The sequence below is a fragment of the Acipenser ruthenus genome, chromosome 21 (genome assembly GCF_902713425.1).
Source record: "Acipenser ruthenus chromosome 21, fAciRut3.2 maternal haplotype, whole genome shotgun sequence".
NCBI classification, from domain to species: domain Eukaryota; kingdom Metazoa; phylum Chordata; class Actinopteri; order Acipenseriformes; family Acipenseridae; genus Acipenser; species Acipenser ruthenus.
In genome coordinates this window covers 3,983,550-4,010,048 of record NC_081209.1, presented here as the reverse complement: position 1 = coordinate 4,010,048, position 26,499 = coordinate 3,983,550, and the positions used below count along the sequence as shown (strand labels likewise).

Genomic DNA, 26,499 nt, shown 5'->3' with positions numbered 1-26,499 from the left:
CGCTCTGTGCCAGGTGTCCTGTTTCTCCCGCGCTGCAGTGTGTTGGGAGCTGGGATCCCATCTGCCACCTCTGGGAGTTCAGGTCTTTAATCTCAGACACAGCCAAACATTTGATCTTGCTATTCAAACATTCAATCAAAAGATATTCATCTTCAGAAATAACAAACTACTTTTAGCACTAATGAAAAAAGAGAAAGAAAATACGTACACACAATAAATCAAAACACCAATTCAGCAATATTATTTTGCCACAGAGATATCAAGAGGATATTGCTTTTTGTAGCATGGAGTTCAGGAATGTACAGGCTGTGTTTCTTTCTTTTTGTCTGTATTTGTTAATCACAAACCCAGTGTTTACTGTAGATGTCCATCAAAAAAGCACTAAATATATAAAGATAATATAATACAATGAAGAAACGCAACTGATAAACTGAAAATATCCAGGTAATCCTCATATATCCAGATAATTTCATTTTAATTTAAAAGCCAAAGCTTTTCATTTTGCAGCTCCAAAAAAGGTGCTGGGGAATGGAGCCCCAAGTAGAGATGAGAGTGTGGAAAGGAGAAGAGATACGAAGTGACAAACATTAGACTCTGAAATGCGAATCATGCTTTTATTCTCTTAAAAGCAGTAATAGAAGAAAATTGGTTTTGAAAGTTGGAAGAAAAAAAAAAGTTCCATTCAGAGAGGATAATGCCTTTTCAGAATACATTTGCTGAAGAGAAGATGGAGTGTAACACAATTGTCTTTCGTCTGCAGTGTCGGGTAGACTGACAAGCGAGAGGAGGGGGTGCTGGGTTTTAAAAACTGCTCTTAACAGGGTGCTTGTTTTGAAATTAGTTTCCTCAGAAAGAGGCTTTTAAGAAGAGAATGGTCTAGGCTAAAAGCCTAATTAGATGAAAGTGCCTATAGGCATGCAGGATTTTTTTTTTTAAATCTCCTAAATAAAACCCTCTCATGGCACCTGGCTGGAATGCAATCTATTCTCTCCCCTCTTCTCGTTAGAGGTGCAGTTCATAAAGTTGATTCAGCCAGCACTCCTCGTTTCATATTGCACCGCTGCTGCGTCTGACGGCTTCAATCAAGATGTCCTTGTGACTGGTGCATGACAAGCAGGGTTGAAGAGATTCCTCATGGATGTTGTGGATTTGCCAGTATCATTTTTGAGTGGGGTGTTTGTTTGGATAGTTTGGCATAGACACACCTGTGGAGAGTGGGTGGCAGCAGTGCTCCACATTAATGGTTCAGCTCTTAATTCTCCTAACAGACAGCTTTCAAAATAAAATGCTTGGAACGAAAATGAAATAATGGATCGGGGAGATTATTAGTCCCTTTTAAAAAAAAAATAAAAAAAAATAATAATAAATAAATAATAATAATAATAATTAAAGACAATTGCTTGCGCACAGAAAGGAAATGGAAAATAAAGTTGAATTGATGCAGTGTACATCACTGCTCTAGACAGGAGCACTGACAGCCAGAATGAAATATTTAGTTTTGTTCTTTGTTAAAGAATAGGTAGCGTGGCAAGTCTGGAAATTAAAATGTTTGATGGTGACGGGAGGTGACAGAGGAGCTGCGAGACAAACACACACACACACACACACAGACACACACACACACAGGAGAAGCACAGGCAACGAAAGCTGTTTATTTTTTTACTCTTCGCTGATGTGAACAGCTGTCTGGACCGGCTCTCAAAACTACATAGCCTTGCTTTTTCCTGCGCTGTCCTGCACACTCATTCAGTTTTGGCTTCAGTGGATTTTATTTGTATTATTAATTTCGGCAAGTAGTGTTGATTTTAATCAGATCAGACAGTAGCATCTTCCAACACTTTGTATTTAACTGAAGCATTTTCAGTGAGGTTAATTATCTGTAATAAAATATTGTCTGCTTCCATTTTGCAACTGGTTAAAGGAGGCGGGGGTGAGGAACCCCACACTTGCTATTGATTGGCTTAAGACAGCCACTGAAGAGAAATCTATAGAGGCTCTCCTTGGCTTTCTAATACCTTGGCTATTGGAAAATGTTTGCTATTTTAATCCGCTGTTTTATATCTATGAAAAATACAATAAAGGTGGTTATTGTTTTAGAAGAAACTCCTTAGCCCAGTAGACGGGCATTTAACAAATTCAGCTACCTACATAATCATTCCAAATGCATCCCAACCTGGAGTCGCTACTGCAGTAACAGTAACACAGTTGCTTCAGCAAATTTGCTTTGTTTGCTCTTTAATTACTGTCGCCTGAGTATTATTATTTTTTTTTTTAACCCTGATGTACGCTTGGCACTCTGCTCAGCCCGCCCCCCCCTCCTCCTCTCTGCTGCCGAGATCCACTCGCTGTCAGACGGGGCTGGAGTTGCCGCAGAAGAGTGCTGTTTTAGCCGTTTCCATTCCCTGCACTCGATGGATAAAGTCATTAATCAAACTGGAAACACAACCCAGAAAGAACGAGCAAATTCAACAAGGGCCAGCATTGCTGTGACCTGTAAACAAGTGGATGGATGGATGACACAGGAGAAGCCGTATTCATAGTGTGTTTATCGGGTGCCTAACTTTAGACCTGGCTTGCACCATGCAAATTCAAATTGAGTGCCTTGCCAAAAGAGCTAAGAAGCTTTCAGGAAGTCTTTTATTACAGGTGTATTCAGAGGAAGGAGATTAGTACTTTAACCCTTTCAGTCCTGAATTATTTGGGCCATTTTGTACATATATTTCTCAGCTACGTAAGACTGGGACCTTGGAGTCCCGTCAGGTTCCAGTGTGATTTCCGACAGCATGCGCTAACATGCGGCACCAAGATAAAGTGGGACCTTGAGATCCGGCCAGGACTGAAAGGGTTAAGTGACCCTGCCAGCCTTTTTTTTTTTAAGCCCATTCCTGCTTTTTACCTTGTAGTACTTGTAGTTTTGTTCATATAAAGCTGTTCTTTCTGGTGAGAGCGGATTACAGAAAGCGATGTGTTTCTAGCCTGTGCTCCTCTACCCATGTGTTTGCGATGGACGCTGCTTTAACGCTGTTTTTCCCCCTCTGTCTGTGTCCACAGATTCCTGTGTGGTGGCGCTCCCCTTGGTTTTAGACCCCACGCTCCACCATGTTGGCCTGTCTGCAGAGAAGACAGAACCCCCAGCCTCAGCACCTGGCCTGCCCCAGCAAGACGCTGGAGACTCCCCACACCACCAGCCGCAAATGTGAGTCAGGCAGTGGGAGGAGGGGTTGAGGGCACAGGGCTGCTTTGAGGGCCTCCATATATACGCAGTGTAGACTTCTAATGACCGCTCAAGTGCAGCCACCCTGCACCTTCAGCCTTCATTTGAGCCCTTATACATCGATTTGACATCTATTTCACATATATTGTTGCAATGTCTGAAACGCAGTTAATAATAAAGGCAAAAGGCAGAAGTAGGTGGTGCTAAGGGTTGATGAGGGGCTGGCTACTTTGTTTATGAGAGATGATTATCATAGTGTTTTTGTTTTGTTGCTGCTTTTGGTCAAGGGGCGTTTCCCAGCTCATCCCCATGTTTGTAAATTTGTAAACTATATGAAGTTGCTTTTACAGCAGGTGCTCTTTTGCATTTTCCTGCGAGGACTGCAGTGTTGTGCTAATCTTATAAACTATCCCGGTTTCAGATCCCCGTTCTGCGCTGCCTTTCCTTTCTAATCCTGTATTCATTTTAAAGGCCTGTGTGAGTCTGGTCGGGGGGAGCATGTTTGGTATATAAATATATATATTTTTGTGAACGTGACACTTCAGCTCCTCAGCTCTCCAATAACATTCCAGCTAATCGCTTCTTCAGCTCGAGCCCTCCACGGCCCGCTTGCTCATTGGGAAGAACTAGGACAAGGTTAGCCTTTTCTATACAGCTTTTATCCGCGCTACATTTACAGAGAAATGAAATGGAATTTGCCGTGTGGAGGGCAGAGTGCATGCAGCCAATAAGCTTTATTAATGAGGTTTCAGGATCGTGTAAACGGGACCACCAGAGGACCGGCGGGGCGGAACCCATTGCAGATCAAATTATGCTTTTATTTACTGCTTTGTTTCCAGTTGTTCAGAAAAGGGTTTGGCTTTTTTGCTGGAGACACTCTCGACCCTCACTAGGCTGGATAAGAAGATCCTGAATGGGGAGACCCACCAATCCAGTTCATGTTTCCATGTGACAGTTTTAGCATATAACCATTGATATACCAAGTATTAACTAATCTCCTTTAAGAACACAGTTGCCATATGGCCAAAAAATAAAGTATTGATTTTCTATGAAGTGATTCAAACTTTTTTTTTTTTTTTTAAGATTAGGATTTGCTGAAACTTAGTTTTGGAGGTGGAGGTGATTTTTAGCCCAGAATAGTAATGGGGTATTGAGATGCATCTCCTTTTTAAGAAGGCACTCTGGAGTATGAAATAATCTAGTCTGTAGTGGGAAAGTGCCCCATGGTATACGACCTACTACACCATCTTCATATGCAATAGCAATGCTGGTGTGCTGAGCATGGCTCAGCTTCTGAGATTTGTGATGTGGGTTTAGGTGGTGATAAGCCATGGATACAAAGAAAAGAGTATCTGAGGAGAGGCAGGGTTCAGGGTGTATTTATGTTTGCTGTGCTTTGCTCAAAAGCAAGAGGAAAATAAATAAAATAACCCTGCATGCATGCAGAGCCGTATTCCTGCGCGGCGGCACAATTCATTGATGGGACTCCCATTAAAAACCTCTCGTTCCCTCAATAAAAAAAGACTTAACTGGCTCTAACATCAGCTGGAAGCATTCAAATCAGCTCGCCAGACAATCAATTTCCAAGCGCTGAGTCTGCAAACGAGACGAGGGAGGCAGAGGGATGTTTCCATTATCACAGTCGTCTCAGAGTCTCGACAGAGAGAGAGAGAGAGAGAGAGAGAGAGAGAGACGGGCGTTTTAAAAAGCCATTGACCGGGTGCCCTGATAAATATCATATCGGATTAGCTTCACTGTGGCGGCCTTTTGATTTTAGCTCGACTCGAATTAAAAGGAATGCCAAGCATTACTTAAATTATAAATCATAGCACTGCTTTCAGCTTCTCCAAATCCCCTGTCTACGGCTGCACTCCCTGTCATTTTAAATTAAATTACTGCCCCCCCCCCCCCTTTGTTTCTGGATGTCGGCTACTGTTGTGGATGTAAAATAAATAAATCCTCAATGGAGATGTGACCTTCTCTTATTTTAATCTTTATTATCGGGCGCTCATTCTAATAAGTGTTCATCACATCGAATAGCAGGCTTGCAGGTCCACTCGTCTGCTTGCCTGGCTTTTACCTTGCAAGCATTTTGGAAGCCATACCCTTCCCTTACCTTAATCATGTTCCACGTTTCCTGATCACTGTGGAACTGAAGTTCCCATTGTGTTTTTACCATCTTTTTGGCCCTCAAACATTAAAGGAAAGCCCTGCTTTTTGCAGCAGTGTGTGCAGTGGATGTCTAATCCATTTTACCAAGGTACTGTTTTTTTTCTCCCCAGCCCCAGTCACTGTGGAGTTGAAGAGTTTTGTAGTCTGTTTGTATTCTTTTTTTCACTGATCAGGCCAGCTACTGCATACAAGAACCAAGCCTGCCTCCAGCTCGTAGATATTAAGAGCAGAAGGGGCTTCGCTGTATCTCCGTATCTGACCCCAATCCCTGTGTCCTTTTTATTGTTAATACACCTTCACCTGCCCTGATTGGGGTTCATTAGTGGAGTATTGATCCAGGCTGAGGGAGTGACAGGAAAAGATCTTCACCGGCCCCTGTCTGAATCAAGGACAGAGCCCTGCTTATGGCCAATGACGCCTCTCTGTAAAAAGCAGAACTGTTTAGCAGTGAACTGCGCTTGCTGTTTAGGTTATCAGCTGTGTCCATCTTCAGGGCCAGTTTGCAAACTGTGTTGGACAGGAAGCAGGATTTTGTGCCTGCTGTCGAGGTCAACCGACTTGACTGCTTTTTACTGCCCACTAGCTTTTTTTATTTTTTTTAATTGAGCTCTAAGCAAAGTAAAGAAAACGACTTGTCTGCAGGGGGGTGAATATCCCTGGTGTCAGGGCTTTAGTGTGACATGTGATGTATATTTATAGACATGTGTATGCTGCATGTTTTGATTGCTCCTTTTGAACTGCTCAGCCTGTTATGTTGAAACTTGGTTTGGGCATTCGTAATCTATGCATGATTCCTGACTATTGAAGGCTGTGTTCTGCTCTAGATTTGAACATTTTTGCATGTTACTCCAGTCCTTCCACATACTGTGAAAGTAGGTTGCAATGATCAGCATGGCTCTTGACAAGCCAATTGAAATGCATTCTACTGTTTTCTAGTACCAGCGATGACTCGGCTTAGCCGAGTAGTGGGGGGAGTGAGTCAGTTGCTGCCCTGCCCTATTGATGGCTTGCTCTCTTAATTGGAAGTGAGGCTGGCTCTGAAATCGGCACATATGGGACAGTGATATCATCCCACTGCTGCACACTGAAGCCTGGGGAATGGTGCAGCCCCTTGCTGGGTAAACGTGGATGAGCTTAAAGCATGCAGTGTGGCATGTGGTTTAAAAATGTGTTTTTTACTTGGAGGTGATATTGGTACCTTTTTCATATGCCCAAAAATGTATTTGCATGTGTGTTCTGTAATACAGTGGCGTTATAAATGTTTTGGGGATGGATTGGGGAGGGGCAGGGCCATCTCCTTTTTAAAATGTGTAACCTTAGATTACCTTAAAGTGTAGTGCATTTCAAGGAGAGTGTGTGTCCTTTTCGAGAATGTAAATCAACTGGCTTGTCAACCATGCATGCTAGCTGCTCTTGCAGAGGGTGCATCCAGCAGCAATGTAGGCATCTTTTTGAGCGTGAAAGGCCACAGGATGCTCTTGGCTCAGGGAGTGTGATAGCAGTGCACTTTTTCCAGCTCAGGAACATTTGGGCCTCCCTCTCTGCATGTTACTCATGCCATGCCTCCCAATATGTTTGATGGCAGAGGGGTGCCAGGCTGTTTGATGGCATCATCTTTTTGTATTTTTGTAGAGGATGGGGAGCTGGCATCGCTTGTATTTATTCCCCAATTCCCTTCCTCGCTCCAGCCCGGGGACAAGGGAATCTCTTGTAAACTCAACTCAAAGATAAACGTCTTGAAATTAAAAATACAATACTGATTTCTGTCGTTGGCAAATTAATATGCCCACGAGGATATCACAAGCTGCATTTATGTCTTTTTTTTTTAATTGTTCCAAATTTTTATAATTTTTTTTAAATCCTTTTGATCCTCCCGCTGTGATTCTTTCAGGGAGTATCACAGCTCGGAATCGGTTTCAGGGGTTTGAATCGCAGTCAGTCGGACTCATTGTGTCTCTGGGGGGTTGGGCGCACTGGATCTTCTGGAAGTATGAAAGGTTTCTTCGCCGTGGAGAATGCAGCCCACATGAAAGGGTTTGGTGTTTGCTGGGCGCATGGTTTGGGGATCGTTGAAGCTCTTTGGGTTTTAATCGAGAGGCTTTCATTATCACAATAACAAAACCTTGCGCCTTCTCCCATCTCGTGTCTGTTTTCCATTGCTGCAGAGCCAGACACTAACAGTCCTTATCTCCCAGCCAGGGACAGTGCTCTGATACAAAGCAGGGTGTTCTTCTGTGTGTTTAGGCTTGACAGCTCTTGCTTTGTTTTCCTGAGTACACACAATGAATCAAAGAGCATAAAGACGTGTTTCATGCATTTTTTGTAAAATAAACTTTGAATGCTTTTTTGTGAAAGCTAGCAGTTCCTAACAATGGAGACCAAAACCAGCAGGGTATAGATTGAGGTGGTAGAGCCTGGGCAGTGGTAACACTGTTTCTTATAATGTGTGGTTTCATAAGCCTATTATCCATGCAGAACAATGGGGAAAGGTTGGTGTACAGCTGAGATATACAGAGAGAGAACGAGAGCGTGCTCGCAGTGAAATGTTTATCTCATTGCTCCGCAGGGATCCCTAACATAAATTAGCTAGTCTGTGGGAGTCAATCTTAGCCGGGGAGCGGCAGGGTAACGGATTGGGGACGAGACCCCCAGGTGCTGGTTAGGGGGCCTGGGAGAATGCTTAAAGTGAGCTGGCTGGCTTTACTAGCTGTCTGTTCGAGACGGAAGGGAATTCTCGTTAAAACCGATACACATAAATCCCTAGATATCTTGTCTTTTAAAACCAGATGTTCTCCGACCATAAAGAGACCCTCTAGGTTGTACTTTTACTGTTAAAGGAGTGCTTTTTAAAATGGATTCTCTCACTTATCTGCAAACATTTCAACACTGAAGATAAACTGCTGCATCCTGATCCATTTGTTGTACTGTAGGTCACATGGCCTGATACCTGATAGGCAATTGGAGGGAAAATGAACTACTCCACAGGAAGTGATGTTTATACCAGGAAGTAGCAGACACTTTCAGCATTGTCTTTCAAACATGCGCGTATTCCAAATTGAAGTGTAAAATACAAGCAGAGGACTAAAATAATATTCAGACCAATCTTGCTAGTGCCAGTAACCTTGGCTAGTACTGCTTGAACCTGTGAAGTCTTCAATATGATCTGTTTTATTTAACTGCAGTACTATCCTGTATTGCATACTGTCTTCAGACACCCTTATGAATAAGTCTGCTCATGATTAGATTGCCTTCTCGTCAGTAACATTTAGGACATTCTCTGTAATTTATTCTTAAAAACCTTTCCACGTTTGCTCTACACTGTACCATCCAGCCTAGACGTTATTTCTTTTTCTTTGTGCAAGAAAGCAAGCAATCCATGAATTTTCATAACCCAGTCTGCAATAAAAGCAGGGGGAAAGTTGGCATCAGATTACAGGAAAACGTTGGCTGCTAATTTATTGAGAGATTTATACTTCTAATTAAAGTATGACGCAGGGGGGCAGTCTACCCTTTCTCAAATGAAGTTGCAAGCGAAGCTTTTTGAATTTAATAAATACAATGTACCTGTGAATTTAAACGGCAAACGTTCAGTTGTGTCTGGCCAGAGGTCTGGGGTGAAAGGGGGGTGTCGGAGTCAGAGCAGCGTACCCCATTTCCATGCAAACCCCCTTTCTCCATATTCCACAGTAAACGCTGTGCTGCTCCACCCAGTCAGGTTTGGAGTCTCTCTGGTTGGCAGGTATGCAAAGGAGCCGTAGACCTTTACTATTCCACGTCTGGAAGTGTTTTTTATAATTTGAACTGTACTGCGGTTACAGCGCAATCTCAAAGCAAGGACAATAATACTGTATTGCATAAACAAGGTCTCTGGTTAGGTACAGACTACCCTTTTTGATTTTTATAGATTGTATGTTTGTACTTCAGGAGGAACCTTGTTTGCTGTCATTCTTGCCAGTATAAATATCACAGGAGAAGAGCATAAACATACCCTCCACCTCCCCCCACGTTGCTATAAAACATTGAAGCAATTTGCAGTTCACTGATGGCCAACGGGGAGCCATCTCTCTCCCTCTGAAATGCGCTGTTCTCTATGCAGTATTAAATATTAATTGGAAATCAGTGGAGGACATGTCTCCTAAATGATAGAACAGAAGGGCTTGGATCGCCTCGGGCGGCCTGCAGGCTCCTTTCTTCTCAGATTTACCTGCAGCCCTGCGCACGGCCGCTTCCTCTGTACTGACAGGCCCGGAGAGACGTGTACGCGCTCTCTCTCACTCTCTCTCGCCATCTCTCGTTCTCTCTCTCGTTCTCTCTCTCCATCTCTCCCTCGCTTTCTCTATAGCCACATTGTGAACCTTTTAATCTTACACATGTTTTTTTGTCTCCATCTCTGATACAGACGCTGTTTTCTAAGTAAAGGCAGTAATCTGAACCCCAGTGTGTGTGTTTTTTTTATTATATAGTCTTTCTTTTTATTTATCGTCTCTGAAGGTACAGAATTCACTTTTCTTTCTTGCAGGTCTTTATAATAGAGTAATTGTGTTCAGTCTTAACCTGAACATACAGTAGTAGGATAGGTAATCATCTTCAAACCTACAGGATTTTTTTTTTTTTCGTCCCCGTGACATTTTAAAATCACGGTGTTCCCAGGGCAGATAGTTTGACCTGTTTTTATACCTGCTGTTCTATTCAGTGGACAGTCCCTTTCTGAGGTTTCTGTACCCCTGCACTGGCACTTCAACCCTTATTATTATTATTATTATTATTATTATTATTATTATTAATAAGGCATTACATGTACATTAAATTAATGTTACAAAGATTGAGTACAATTCAGACACCCTCCTTTCCCCATGTGTAATATTTCTTGATTTAATTTGTTGTACTAAGTTTACTAAACGTCTGACTGTTGCTCAAATGGAGTGGAGCACTGACTACAGTATGTGTTGGTGCTGTCACTACTCAGAGGTACCTGCGTGTGTTGTTAAATTCATGTTGTTCTGCAGGGGGAGTTTAGCAGCCTTGCAATTCTGCTGGAGGGTTTTCATCATATTGTTTTGTGTTTTTAATGACAGGGCGGCTCTTCCCCTGGGTGTTTTGTGCTTTGCTTTTTGAATTCACATTACATTTGCCATTTCAGCTGAGCTGCTTATTGTGGTGTAATAAACCAAGGCTTTTCCTAAGCTCGCACGTACCTGTGCCTTACTGTTATGCTGTTCTGCTTTCCTCGGTTGCATCTCACAAACAGCACATTTTAAAGTTACATTGTAACTGTGCAGCATATTTCTTGGGTTATGTAGTGCATCATCATTCTGTTTCCAGAATTATCACTGTTGTGATCTGCATGTCTCCAAACCCCCTACGTGTTTTAGGAGCTTGTTAGCTCTTTGGCTCACTGGGGATCATTATCGGTACACCATGAAGATTAAGTACATCGCTATATCCCTATGAAAATGTTCCATTTTATTTGACTTTATGTTCTTTTTAATGCGTCGGGACAAACGGTACCCATATTATAATCGGTTACTGACAATACTTGTCAGTAAATAGCTGTCAGCTGCAGGCTGCTGGCCTGGGATGCTGTCGTGAAAGTGGTGAGCTAGCTGTGAGAGAGGCTGGAACACAAATCAGTTCACAGGCCCGTGAACTGCACACCGCCAGCGCTAATCAGACATGACAGCACTGGCTGGTGTGCCAGTCCTAGTCCGGAACGTTTCTCTGTTTGTGCCGAGCTGGGGGGATTCTCTGTTCATGTCTTGGTTTCAAGGCTCCACTGGGCGCACATGATCTGGCGTACCCCGCTGCTTCCCCTTGTACCAAGGAGCTTGTGATGGGGTTTCCAACAACTCATGAAACGGGTGAAGGGTACTGGAGCTATTGGGACTTTTCATAACCGTTTTAAGATGTCATGAGCTGCTTGCAGTTGAAACTACAGTGTCTGTCATTGAAAAACTAAGAGCCGGCTCAGCAGTTGAATTGCTTTTCTCCTCTCAAGGATTCTCAATGTAAACAAACTAGACTGCCAACGCGCTCCACTTTCTGATGTAGCCCGTAACATCCAATAGTGTGTCCAACACGCCTGGGCTCAATTCCAGCTGCTGTGCAATTCGGAATTAATTGCAATTAAAATGTAATGTTAATTGTAGTTGAACCTCGGCACACCTGCGGAATTGTAATTTTATACCATATCATTTATTTGCCATTCGATCCTTTTCTTGTATTTTCCACCCCATTTGTTTGAAAAATGTTTCTGAATTTGTACCTGTGATTTATTGCTTGGTTATTTAGAAGAAATAAGTAATGTTAATGTGTGTAGTCCCGTTTTTTATGTAACTTTTTAGTGGAATTGCAATTATAATTACTGCTGGGTAATTGTATCTGTAATTGTCATTCAACAAAATAACACTGCATTCTGAATAACACAATCCAGCTGTAACTGTAATGATAATTGACTCCAGGTCTGGTATCCAAATTACAAAGTTAGAGAATGAAACCATATATTGTGTGTGCATGTAGTGTGAGGTTGCTGCTGTTTGAAAAGGAGGTCCGTGTGGAATGTGCAGTGCAGACTCCTTTGCTTTCCCACGCTGTTTATTTTCCTCTGCTAGCCGGTTTGAGATGAGAGCGCGCAGCGGCCTCGCTCGTCTAATACCTCCGAGCGGAGACAAATGGAAAGTGACACTTGTGTGTGTGGAATGGTATTTGTGGCGACACTTCGACTACAGATAATAAAGTGTTCGCCCCGAGGTGATTGCGTTCAGCGAGCGCCTCCGATGAAACTCACTTACTCAACAGAGGGAGAGGGAGAAAACCCAGACTCCTTTGAAATGACAAACAGAGTCACCAGAAGGAATAGAAAATAGAGGGTAGTCGGATGGATGTGAAGGTGTGGTTTAGGTTGTTTTGAATCTCGGTTGTTTTTTTTTTTTTTGGGGGGGTGGGGTGGGGGGGGGAGAATACCTTGTTACCCCAGCGCAGTTTTGAGACTGCTACAAACAATTGTTACAACAGTAAGGTGTGGTTTTATTTTTGTTTTTGTTTTCATACATTTAGTTTAGGGGTTGCGGTAACAGATTCATTTTGTTTATATATAAAAAATAAAAAAAAAGACAACTGAACCAAACAGACATGTACACTGTACACAACATCAAATACTGTGAAGCCACTCTGACACGTGCACACAATGCATACCCCAGCATTTCACATACACTTCCTTCCCTTTTTCTCACTCAGACTCTTCCACACAGACACTTACCTGCTCGCACACTCCCACACACACTACCTCAGCAGCGCAGCTTGTGGTTTTGTGCTCTACCTGTGCTGAGACGGAAGCTGCTGCCTGTCGTCTCTCTCTCTCTCCTTGCTCTTATCGGCGCGCTCTGCTCTATCGTCACCATCGCCTCGGCTGCTGCTCCTCTCCCCATCTCTCGCTGTAGCTCTGTGGTCATCCAGAACGCACCGATGGCCTAGATAGATTGAGAGATTGGGGCTGCAGCTGCTGAACTCGGAGCAGGGGGTGAAGGAGCAGGCATCAGAACCCCCCCCCACCACCACCTCACACTAACTGATCAGGGCTGTGGCTTCCTACCAAGCACACAGCTCTCTGGCAGAGACGAGGCTGCAGCATTACCACTCGGCTCACGAAAGAGAGATAAGAGGTGCTATTTTTTATTTTTACAAAGAGCTGTGCATTACCAATTTTATTTTCCCCTTTAGTAATTATCGACTGTAACATAAATACAGCTGGACCATACAGAGAATATTTCAAGTCAGGCAACCTTTATAGATAGATAGATCAGGGATGGAAATAAGACACCTGCCCCCCATTGCATTCTGTAGCAGTTTGATCCTGGTTTTACTATGAGGTTAATTGGACACACCTGAACTTGTTACTTATACACTGGAGCTAATGAACCTTGTATTAGAACCTATAATGGGGTGAAACTGCTATTGAATAGGAGTCTCATTTACATCCCTGTAGATTATTGTTGGGGGTCCTTCTATCCAGGTGGTCTGTAAAACAGCTCTGGCTTTATTTGCATTTACTGAAGGTTGTCAATTCCCACCCCCAATTATAAGAATTTATTGAAACTGTCCCACGACGTCTCATTTTAAAATGTGTGTCAAGCTCTGTGCTGTCAATCATGTTCACCTATTCCCCAAATACTTTTCCCCCATTCCAGATCAAAAAGTAAAATCTCGCAAAAATGAATAATGCAATTCAATAATATCCAGAGTACAGTGTAAGGACAACAGCTTTTAAACAGAGTAAAGTGTTCCAATGATGGCACAGTGTGAACGGAAAACCGAGTTTGTGTTTTATTCCACCCACGTCAGGGAAAATAAATGTTTTACACATCCCTTGTATGCACACAAAACAGCCCAGGGTGACGGGAGTATTTATTGAACAACAGACCTTGATGAATCTTCTTTTAGTATTTAAAACCTGCCCTGTGGGTCCGTAAGATGAATCGCCTTGTATACATTTAGAAGCAGGTCAATATTGATTTTTATTTTTTTTTAGTGCCAGTGAATAAAGTTTACCCCCCCTATTCAAAAGAGGGTCTGCTGATTGTCACAGATGCTTCTCCACGTACGCTGACAGGAAACTCCTGTGGTGTTCATGAGGCTTGATTGACTGACGGCTGAGCAAGCAGGACCATGTCTATTATTTGAATTGAGAGACCGGGTTGAGCTTCGCTGGGACAGTGTTTCGGGGGGGGGGCCTCATGGTTAACCCTGCCTAATGTCACTGCACTTAGTGAATTTAAGCTGCAGTGGTTTAAGCAGAATGGAAGCTGGGTTAATTGTGGGGGCCTTAACAGCTGGCTCAATCAGGGCCAATTGTGTTCACACAAACAGTTGTCATGGCGATTTGAGGCCTAGCTTTAATCGGCAACTGATCGGCCTGTGTCAGCTGACACCTCCATTAACACCAGGCAGGTATTGTTCAGGGTGCAGTGCTACTGTCTTTTCTGCCTTCGCATTCCGATTTAAGCTTATAGAGGGTAAAAAAATTTAAAAAATAAACGACAAAAGAAAGTGGAACGATAGGTTTGGTTAGGTCAGCCTTCCTTCATTTAAGGCTCATCTCTCCCCCATTTTCTCTCTGTCCCCGTCTCAGTTTAATTGTTGACATTGACTGAGTATTGCCCAAGATATCATACCTAAGGTTGAATTATCACATCTGTTTTATCTTGCAGTTCTCTTTTTATCTCCTTGCTCTTTAAAAATCAATTAAAAAATTCCCTGAATTTTTTGTAAACGCAATAACTCGCAAAGCCAAGTGCCGTTAAACCATATTTGAACAGCCTGGAGTGTGTTATTGGGTTTATAAAACAGCACACCCATCCTATCGCACCCTTAAAGTAATGGATTGTCCAGTTAATCTGATTGGTTCAAAAAGTTCCAAGCTGTACTGGTACAGAGCCATATTTACAGAGGATGGAACACTTGTTAGTCAGTGAGATTGCTCCCTCTTTTGTTCCATTTTATAAACTTAAATATATTGTACTACGCTGGGTGCAGGTAGACGTTATACAGATGTCTCGGCCAACGCAGTTTCCATCCTTCCGTTCCTATTATTATAATTACCTTTTTACCTTTTCTCTTGCTCTCGCTCTCTCATCTCTCTTTCTCCCTGGCCCGCTCGATGAGACACAGCTGCCTTTTGATTATCGCAATTACAAAGATCCTTTTTTTTTTTTTAAAAAAAAAGCTCAAATTAATGTCTCTCCATTTTTTTTTTCTTTCAAACCCAGCTTCTTTTGCTGCTTCTCGTTATCTGTCTCCTGAAATGAGTTCATCAGAATTCAGCGCGTGTCAGCGGCTAATTAGCAGCGTGTTAATTGAGTATTCAGGATCGTGCCACCCCAAGGACAGCCGATCCTGCATGAAGGAGAATGCAGCTGTGAGTTCGGCACAAATCAAAGGCTGTCTTTATTTTGGGGGAGGGGGTACCCCCTTTGTGATCTATTACCCCCCCCCCCCCATGCACACACGCACACACACACACACAACCCTCAAGTGATTTAATCATACATGGCTGTACAGAGATGGTCGCAGTGGAAAGTGGCCCTGTAAGTTCTGCACTTACGAGTCCAAATCTTTTGGCTGCCAGCTCTCGACTCTCAACGTTAAGCCACTATCCAGTGCCTATTTTTCAAGGTGCATGTTTTGCTGTTTGGTCATAAGAATGATGGTGAGATAGGGGACTGCTGTCTGAAGCCTTTGGTGTATGAGGTTACTGTACTGTTTAGGTTAAGGATTACTCTGCCTTGGTTAGTATAGGGATATCCCCTAGAACAGCCAGCCAGCTAGTGTGTGTACGTGTGTGCGTACGTGCTCACTGGAAGAATTAGACTGTGCTGTTTTGCGGTATAAGATTTAAACTGCCAAAGCTGGCAGGTAGTGTGACTACACAACATAGCATTATAATTAGTGTACATGTAAACTCAAAGGGCCTCGGAGTCAGCTGGTACACCAGAGCGACTTCTGGGCCTAATAACATCAAACCTTTGTGGTGGGGAGATGGTTTTTGCTGTGCTGCAAAAACTCTAATCTCCATAGCCTATAAAGGGAGAAACCCTTTGAAGTCAGGCTGGCATTTGAAGCTTTTAAATGTTTACAAATGGCAGGAGAGGGAGAGAGATAGTGAGCATGAGGGAGTGAAGTTCTGAGGCAAACTTATGTATATATGTATATGTGTGTGTGTATGTGTATATATATATATATATATATATATATATATAGATATATATATATATATATATATATATAGTGTACTTCAGTATATCATAAAAGCACAAAAGTGTGGTCAATTTATAACTGAACAACAGTAAACCAAGGAAAGACTTAAGTAGATGTAAATAAAAAATATTAAAATCATGCTAAAACATTACCCTGCCCTCAAATTCACGCTTCCCACCACTGCTAATACTAAATAATAATGCAGAAATCTCTCTTATTTAGTTTAGACAGCTGTCCTCTAAGGAGCTGGCCTGGTCGCCTCTAGGGGTGTGTGTGTGTGTGTGTGTGTGTGTGTGTGTGTGTATCATGGGTCTGTGTAGGAGTTTTGAGAGTACAGTATGTTACTGGTTCCAGCAGCATGCGACCACTGCAACACTATCCTGCCTCTGTTTTCCATTTTAAACACACAATTTATTTCCTTTATTGGATAGATCTTGTAGGTTTAATCATTTTCACAGTTGGAGGCTCATTGGGTGCTTGAAATAGTCTGAATGAGAGCGTGAATGGGAACAACAAATGAGTTCTGGCTGTGGAGCATCAGGGAGTCTCTAAAATGGTTTTGTTAGAAGAAAAGAAATTAGTTTTATTTATTTTTTTCTTCCTCGTAGTCTCAATGGCTTTTGCTGATTACGGTGTTATCACAGTTAATTCCGGCACTTTTGTAAAATTGCATAAGTCTGAAACGATTTTTTTTGGGTGCTTGTAATTTGCAGTTGTTTGATGTATTACTTGTAAATGGAGCGCTTTCCTTTTTTCTTCTTTTTTTTGCAGCGGTGAGCTAAGTAGCCATGAAATTGCCTGAATAATGTAGTTTAAATCCAATCTCGCAGCGAGGTCCCCCCCCCCACCCCATCGCCACCCCTTTGGTTCCTCTGGTGGATTCCCATTCCCTGCACTTTGAGTTTGTCTCAGACTCGTTAGGCACTGGCTTTATAAATAAGGGACAGTGTGGGGCCGTGCCTGGTGTTTGATCACCACGGAATTGAAAGCTGGGGTCTGGGGTTGGGGTTGGGGTTGAGGTTGAGGTTGAGGTTGAGGTTGGGGTTAGGGTTGGGGTTATTTGTAGTCTAGGGGCTTCTGTCGCAGTGAATGGGGGTGTGCAGAGATTTTTAGTTTGGTTAGGAGTTAGGAGTCCAGTCCAGCCGTAACAAACCAGAGGAACAAAAGCTTAACCATCGGCTTTCAGCCAGAATGATGGCCCAAGGCGGCAATTGTCAGAAATCTGATGTTTTTCCACAAAAGCTAAATTAGCTGAAGAGTCAAGAACACTGCAGCCCCTCTCTTTTTGATCAAAGCTGTCAGCTAGTTTTGCTCTCCACCTTGATGTAAACAGCTTATGTGCTTTTAATGGTTTCATCATTGCAGGCAGCTATTGTGGTCTCAGAAAGAAACTACACAAAGCAGGCTGGTGCACTGAAAATAGTCACAACAGTTTAACCGCACACTGGAACTTAGGGATGCGGAAGTGTGTTTGTTTTTGTATAGAGTAGTTGCGTTGGGGGGTGGGGTGCTTTTTTTTTCAAATACATAAGTATTGCACTGGAGTACAAAGCTTTGGTAAATGAAGCCCAAAGTCAGTCATTGGTAAATGTATTGCCAATCTTGAAATGTCCACTTCTTCGTTCATTAGGTCTGCTCTGATGTAAACATTTAGGAGGCTAAGTGACTGAGGGCTGATGCTGAGGATCGGGAGTCTGGAGACCTTGGTTTTGAATCTCAATTAGGCCACGGAAAACTAAATTGGCTGTTTTAACTCGGGATTTCCCAGGACAGTAGTGATAATTTTATATTAAAAAAAGAAGTCAGAATTAATTTAAGTGCTCTGATTTAACAATGCCATTGAGTTTTACCAGCTGCAAGTTTCAATGGATAAATTGCCATAAGGATATTTTTTAAAAGCATTTTCAGTTCAAAAAATATTAAACCTGTGACTAAAACTGATTGATAAATTGTATATATATCAACATTTGTAATGTAAATAGTTGAAGTGACGGATGTTTCTGTGTTTTCTGTTGCAGGTGAGCTGGTGGCGCCCATGCATTCCCCGCGGTACCCCAGCACGGCCGAGCTAGATGCCTACGCACAGAAGACAGCCAACAGCCCCCTGTCCATCAAGATCTTCCCCACGAATATCAGGGTACCCCAGCACAAGCACCTTAACCGGACTATCAATGGCTATGACACCACAGGCCAGCGCTACAGCCCCTACCCACACCTGCACACGGGTGGCTACAACGGCCTGCTCGCCATCGTCAAGACCGCGCCCCCCGTGACAACAGGAAAGGCCGTGGTCAAAAACTCTGAGGGCAAGCGGACTAAGCTGTCCCCGGCCCAGATTGCAGCGGCCCCTTATCCACCACCGAGCAGCAGCACTTTATCCCAGAGCCACGCGCAGATACAGTACCACACAGGCCACTCCAAACCCCCTGAAGCTCCCACAGTACCGGTACCTCCTAATGTTACTGTGGCTGCTTCCGTTATCCCCATTGTAGGGGGCCGTGGCTTGGCTTTGCCCCCGCAGTCTAACCTGCCCTCCATTCAGAGCATCATCTACCAGATTAACCAGCACTGCCAGGCCCAGGCTCTGCAGCAGGTGTGCCAGGGGGTGGTGGTGGCGGCATCAACCGCCAACCCCAGCCCAGCAAAACAGGGGGCGGGAGCTTCTACAAACTCTTCTGGCAGCATGGCAGGCTTCCCCGGCGGCATGGTGGCCCAGAGCGGTTTGGCCTACGCTGGGGCGGTGTTGCCCACCCAGGGGGCTGAGCTTGTCAAAGCTGGGGCAGCCTATATGGACAGCATGGATTATATCATCTGGCAGCAAAAGCAGCAGCAGCAGCACCAACAACACCAGCACCAGCAGCGTCATCCACAGCAGCAGCAGCAGCAGCAGCATCAGGCTGCCCTGAGGATGTACAGTGCTGGGAGCGGAGGCGGTGGAGCCATTAGCAAATCTCCGGAAACGTGTGTGCCGGGGAGCGCGGTGGGGGTGGTCGGCAGCGCCCTGGTGTCCTCCAGGCCTTACGCCCTGACTGCAGGTGCCGGTTGGCTGGACAAAGTGAGCTCCTCTCCGCTGAACTGCACTGGCATGCACGGCAACTTCTCGGTGGGCCAGTACTTTGCCCCTCCTTGGAACAGCGTGCTGGTGACCCCCGACAGCGACTGTTACAACCCCCAGGACATTGCGGGGGCCAACACGGGGGGCGGCGGGGGGCACAGAGAGCTGGGTTTCCCCCACCAGCACCATAATCACCACCACCCCCCCTCCGACAGCGGCCTGTGCTGCAGCCTGCCCAGCAAGACCCTCTGCAACACCTCCATCCTGAGCAGCAGCCTCCAGTCGCTGGAATACCTCATCAACGACATCCACCCTCCCTGCATCAAGGAGCAGATGCTGGGCAAAGGCTACGAGACAGTATCGGTGCCCAGGCTATTGGATCACCAGCACGCTCACATTCGACTGCCGGTATATAGATAAAAACAAAAAAAACAACTAACATTGAAACAAAAAAACTAAGAAAAAAATTTATTAAAACAGAAAAGGAGATCTTTATTATATATAAATATCTATAGATATGCGATTTGGCACTGCTTTAAAAGAAGAGGATGGGTGACTCCAAAGCTCCCCAAGAGGTGGTGGCTCTAACGGGCAAAGGTTGAAGGTGAAAGGGGAGTAGCGCGTGTGTGTGTCTGGGGTGGTAGGCAGTTGGAATTCAGTTTTGAAGCTGGAAAATTGATTGCTGGTTGGAGTGAGATTTGCTAACGGGGGATGGTTTGCTTTTGCTGGTGTTGTTTTTGTGAGCTTGCTACTGGATGTGGTGCACACAGGTGAAAGAAATATGCACATAAGCGCCCCCTACACCTTGGAGGACCAACACAAAAGCCAAGGCCGTGCAAATGGTTCCAAACAACAAATAAAAAGAGAGAAGACAAGAATCGTCTTTTGCCGCTACACAGATGAAAGCTGCAAGAACTGTTTTAGTGGGAAAAAAATTAATAATTAATGTGAATTGCACTGCTTGGAGTATAAATGCTAGAAAATGGGTGGGAGGGGGAGTGGGGTGATCTGGAGTAAATATATTTAAGAAACTTGAAAACTTGAACCTATTTTTTTTTTTTTTTTAGGTTGATATACAATGTATGTGTTGGCTGCTAAGGGAAAAGGTCTTTATTTCTTATTGCTTATTAAAATTTTTCTGTTTCAGGGTTTTAATTGTTGTTTTTTTTATAAGCTGTCTCCAGCTTCCTTGAATGAAACAAGGCTGTTGCTTCTGGTTCTGCAAGAACCGTGGGCTTGAGGTGTTTGGAGGTGCACTAAAAAAAAAAAAAAAAAGCAAAAAACAAACCATGTATCATGAATTGTCTCTCCGCTGTTCAAATTTACAGGTGGTCCCCAGACTTGGCATGTGTTTGCCTTATTGGGATATACGTTCAAATAAAGAAGACAAAGATGCCCTCAATTCTCTCGTTTTGAATTGGTTCCGAAGGTAGTTTTTAGGTTCATGGGGGTAAGATTGGAGAGCTCAGATTTGATCCTGGTTTATACGATTTCCACAATCAGAGTTAAGTGCAGAAATCAAATTGTATACGCTGAGGGAACAGAGAACGCTCCGTTCTAGTAATAACAGCATGAATGGGATCAAGGAAATGCCACCTTTTGATCCCAGATCAATTTTGAAGGCAGTGGAATTGTATCTTTTGAATTTTGATTGGTTACCCAAGTGATTGGCTTCAGTCCCAGCTGTGCCAGCTTGGAGAGGGAGTCTGTGTGTGTTTGAGAGAGAGAGATGGAGCTTTACCTTGGATCCAGTTATATCCAGTCACGTGACAGCAATCCAGGATCTAATCAGAACTTGTCTGCCCCCAGCTTCAGGAACATTTTCAAATTCTTTTAGAAAAAAGACCAGATCTGAGGGTTCTCTTGCGAGTTTTCTTTTTTTAAAAAAAGACCAGGTGACGATGCTTGATATACATTTTATATACATTTTATTTTCATGCTGTGACATGTTGGATGTAGTGTATTGCACCATGTGCTGGCTTTGGCTTGAGAGACCATTATTAATTGTTTGTCGTTTCTACTAGGTACTGGTGTATCATGTAGACCTGGGCTATAATATGAATGTGCTGTATTTATAAGTAAGTATTAAAATGCTTGCCTTTTTTTTAAAAAACTGAACACAATATATAAACAGTAAAGATATGGCAGAACAATCTCTGCAAGAGCCTGAGAACCCAAAGATTGAGGCTTTTCTTTTAATTTGATCAATTTGCCCTTATAAGCATGTCCAGTCTTCCTATACAGCCTGAGAGGCTGAACTTGTACACTGTCAGACAGCATTTCCCCACTCTTTGTGCATCACACACGACCGCTACGTTTCCCAGTTCGCTTTTTGGAAACAAGACATTCGATCCCTGTGTACTTTTTCTAATCCAGCATTTTCTTTCTCCATAAACTTCTCTGGATCGCTTTCATCAGTCCTATTTCGTTATGCTAATGGGATGAAACCGGGCTTGCCACAACCTGTACTGCACCCAGTGCTCTCTTCAGGAGAGTCGTCTTAAAAGTGATTGATTTGAAGTGCTTAACTACCGAGGAGAAACAGGATGTGTTAGTTGTTCAGTGAGATTTCATTTAATTTTAATGCTGATGTAACCCTCCTTCAAACAAGGCATTGCATTCTGCTCATTTAATTTTTTTTAATGTAAATCATATAGAATGTATTTTATTTTCTTAGACTAATTAGGGCTAACACTAAGAGAACTAGGGGAGCGACTGTATATCTCGGAGCAGACAGGAAGCTGTATTGACACCCATTTCAATGTGATTAGGACGATCCAAACTCCTGTTCATTGCACATAAAGCCGATGAGACCTTGGAAGTTGCCCCAGGGCAGTGCGGCATTCGGGCTTGGGTCCCTTGGAAGTTGCCCTAGGGCAGTGCGGCATTCGGGCTTGGGAGTCAGGTTTTGTGGCAGGCACCTGGTAGGTTTCACAGTTGGATAGTGGGCGGATTTTGTTAGTTTCTGGTATATATTCCATATATTGGATAGCAAGCTCAGTCTGGTTTAGGGAACAGCAAAGAGAGACGTTCCACCCTCATTGAGCAGGGGGATGTGAAATGGCTTGCAGTGCCTGTTTTTGTACTGGGATTTTAACAGTGATGGGACAGCATGGAGCCTCAATACAGCGTCTTTGTCTTCAGTGGATTGAATAATGCGCCCGGCTCCACAGAGGGATTGGGCGGGGGTGGGTCTTTTTAAAGGCTCCATGCTGTCTGTCGAGGGCGCCACGCTCTCTGTTCCATAACTGTTGATGGGGGGAATATATTCCACCCACAGTGACCCTCTCCACTCTAGCAGTGCAAGCAGATTCCTGACACAAACAATGAGCTGCTCGCATTAGGATAATGGTATTAAATTCCAAATAGATTTCAGCTCAGAGCTTCACTCATCCACACTGGGCTTTCTCAGCTGTTGAAACACAGCGACATATGGTGGTGTGTCATTATCTGAACCCCCTTTACAGGACGGGCCAGTGAAACTTAGTGCTTACTGCTTAAACAAACAGAGAGCCTGTGATTTCAGGGATAATGCTTAGCTAGGGGTCTCTCTGCTCGGACCACCAGCCCACACTGCTTCCCAGTCAGTCTGCTCAGACCACCAGCCCACACTGCTTCCCAGTCCCTCTGCTCAGACCACTTGAGCCGCGCTGCTTTCATTACGCAGCACTTGGTCACGTTGCTTCCTAGTCCCTCAGTTCTGACCTCTTGGTACACAATGCCTCTTCAGCTCAAACAATTAAGCCTGTCAGCTGTGGGCCTGACGCACAGTTCACGGTAGAAAGATTTCACAAGCGTGAGGTTGTAGAGAGGTGCTTTTGGGTTAGGGCCTGGTGTGGTTTTTGTTTTGAATTCTTCTCCAGTCCTTGAGACAAGGGGTTTGTTAGGACCCCCTCTGCTCGTCCCAGTCTTTAGCCACAGTGCTTTCAGCCACTAATGGGCCTAGTCTCAGGGAACGGGCTTAAACAAACAAGAGGCCCCTCTGTCGGCCTGTGGTGTGCATCTGAGGGTGAAATTAAATCACAGGGAAGGGGAGGCTGTGTTTGTATAAAATAATAAGTGACTTTACACCAAGAGATGTCAAAGTGCAGTCTGGGTGGGTGCTTGGCTGACAGTGCATACGCATCACTCACCATCCTACCAATACAGTAACTGTTAAAGATATAGCCTGTTTATAGTTTTAATAGCAGTTATACAAGTCTGTAGCCTCGGGTAAGTGCAATTGAATGCAAATGTATTTTGTAATTCAACACCCCCTAGTGTTGAAATTAGGCATAGCCCCTTAACTTAACACCCTTCTTCTCGCTCGTCTTTCACTCGCCCTTCTCCTCCCCCCCCCCCACCTTTGCCAGCGCATTGTGTGGCTCACCTCGGCTTGTTTATCCCCCCCAGGAGAGTCACTAATCAGCTTTCCCCCGAAACCTCGGCTACTCGATACGACAACTAGCTTTATCAACATTTTCAAGGGCACAGCGTTGAGATAGACAGAGCAAGAGGGATAGAGAGCGTAAATCCTGTAAGGACAGTGGGGAGGAAGGGCGGCCCAGAAACTGTCTCATTAGCCAGCTTTCTTCCACCCATTTTTCATCTCCTGTTTGTGAGGGACACGAAAAGAGGGAAAAACTCTGCTTCCGTCCTAGACAAGACATGGGATTTGTAGATTTATGATGCCGGATCAATATATATGCAGATAGGCAACGTCTAAATGTACTGCACACGCAGTACCGTATATCATGACAATACCCCTCACCATACAAGTTCAGATCCTTTTTTTTCTCTCAAGCAGTACAAGTGTTGGAATGTCTGATTTATGACAAGTGGCTTATCAATTTAAGGATTTCAAAAACTCCTAATATATCTCTATATTGACCGACAGGGGAATCTGGCTTCCCTGTATATACACACACGCCCTCGGTTTAATTATGTGTTGAGTCTGTAATATTTTGTTCAAGGCAGTCCAGCCTTGTTCTCACAAGAGATTTGATATGGTTTGTTTGTTTGTTTGTTTGTTTGTTTGTACGTTTTTTTTTTTTTTCTTCTTCTCATAAACAACGTGGCTGTGAGAAGCTCAAGGCAAACCAGTGTGTGAATTCAGCAAAAAATGAGACACAAAGGGGACAGGCAATGAGGGAAGGGAAGAAAGATGCTGAAAAACAGAAAAACAAAGGCAGCTGCTCTCTCTGTGGAAATAAAATCCACCCAGGCCAGCCCTGGCAACAGGAAGGGCTCTCTCCCTCTGGTACAGTGCAGCCCCATCCAGCCATGCTTACACACAGCATACTGAGAAATAGCAGACACATTTTGAATGTGCACTGTCCCGTTCCGTCTAATTGCTTGTTTGACAGTTCTGCAGTGGCAGGCAGGAAACTAAAAATAGATGATCATAATCATCAGCACCTGAACAATGGACGAATCTATCAAGCAGACAACCTGTGTTTTATTATTTTTTTTTATTTATTTATTTTATTTTTTGGGGGGGGGGGGGGGGGGGTTAATATTATCCTTATTAGCAGTTTGTTGCAATTTTCCTTCCGTTACAAATACATCCGATTTCTAATCCCACTCTCTCTCTCTCTCTCTCTCTCTCTCTCTCTCTCTGAAGTCTTATGTGACTGTCTTGTTTCCATTAGCTTTTGAAATAAAACCCTGGGGAAATGCAAACTAAAACCGAAGGAATGGCTTTAAAAGCATGTAAGAAATGAGAAGAGTAACGCAAGACTCTCGACTGTGCCCTCGCAGGCTGTCCGTCACGCACGCGCTCTTTTCATTCCTTCGCTCGTTCCAGTATGCCATGGAGTATTGCACCCCGCAGTCATGCACTTTTTCAAAAGGAGGGCAGGGAATTCAAAAGGAGTATGAAATGATATAATAATCTGCTGTCCTATTTGGAATATGTATTGTGCATTCCCATATTCCAAATACTCCCGTAGCCAGAACATGATTTTCTTATCCCCAAAAATGGACTGACATACATTTCTAGATCTGTCTGTGAAGTGGCATACTGGTTCTGTGGGGCGAGATATATTTAAAGTAATCTGTCCTTGGTGTTTCAATATCAACCATGGGTTGACAAAGACAAAACAGGTACATTTCCAATAATGATAGCATAAGTGCTAGCGTAGTAGATGTGTATTTACTGTCTTAATTACATGCGTATTACATGTTTTTTTTCTGCAATTGATCATGTAGTTTTTTTTTATTCAACTCAATGTGAAATAACGCCACTTTTAAAATAAAACATGCCTTTTTTGCATGTGCTGTAGGTAAGTTGTACCATAGTCCTTACCCGCATACCAAGTCTGGGGAAACCTGTTTTGCAATTGTTCTGTTCAGCCAGTTCAAGAAACCTTAAAAGTTTGGTTCTAGAAAGCTCTCTTGATACCTCGGAATAGCCAGGGTCTGGGGTAAAACAACCTTGAGAAATAACAAATGTATGGAAACTCTTTATTTAATCATCTTTCATTGCTCTCCCTGCAGTATTGTATTTATGTGTGAAAACTGTACGTTTCCTCAGGATAAATGTATAAAGAAATAAATGATTCATTTCTTTTTTTTTTTTTTAAAAGAAGGCTTGATTGATTTAATGAAGGAGCCTGACTCAAACAAAGCTGTCATATCTTTAGCCTTGGGATTCTCTTCAATGTGCCTACAGCCCCTTTGTCTCCCTGTGATTGCTTACTTTAATTCCATCGCCCTCCTGAAGTCTTCAAAACCACAGACCTTCCCTGAAATATCAGCATCATTATTAATAATCTTATTGTACTTTCAGAAAAAAAAAAAAATAATCCCTGCTTTTTGTCACTCAGGACTGAAATCTCTTTATTTTAATGTAGATGTTTAATTTATTCTCTCCTCTGTTATTTTATTATTGTTTGACTTGAAGCAAATAAAACAGATTCCTTGTACATTCCAGCCTCAGTTTCCTTTTCTGATTTGCTGTGTTTTATTTGAACATCTTTCCCTTGACCTTAAAGAGGCTGCTTTCAGAGCTGTGCTGCAGATCAGTGGTGGGCATGAAGATGATTTTCATCTTCCTCATTTTAATCAAGTAATAAACCGGGTCTAGTTTCACAAAGCCGTTCTAGGAAGCAGTCTGCTAAATCCAATTTGCTTCCGTATAGACTTGCTGAGTGGATTTCTACTAAACGTTCTCGTTCTTTTTTGAAACTGGTTAAACTAAGATGGCTTGCTAGCTAGCAGAATGCTAAGTGCTGGCAGTGCTTTGTGAAACCAGCCCCTGGGTGACTGTAGCTTACTGGAATACAGTTCCTGCACAAGTCAGTCTCACTGGGTGTGGGTACGTGCAGTG

The 26,499-nt window shown here is 43.4% G+C and overlaps 1 protein-coding gene across 4 annotated transcripts in view; it reads left to right on the top strand.

Moving 5' to 3' along the window:
* Positions 1-26,097, top strand: part of LOC117428024 (protein FAM222A-like) — a 49,763-nt gene extending 23,666 nt beyond the window's left edge. For 3 of the 4 annotated variants that reach the window (XM_058994376.1, XM_058994377.1, XM_058994378.1), the window contains exons 2-3: positions 3,052-3,196; positions 18,154-26,097. In XM_058994376.1, coding sequence (XP_058850359.1) covers positions 3,100-3,196; positions 18,154-19,610 — 1,554 coding nt within the window. In that variant the 5' untranslated portion in view covers positions 3,052-3,099 and the 3' untranslated portion in view covers positions 19,611-26,097. The remainder of the gene's footprint in view (positions 1-3,051; positions 3,197-18,153) is intronic. The other variant, XM_058994380.1, reaches the window with a different exon arrangement.
* Positions 26,098-26,499: the final 402 nt, after the last annotated feature.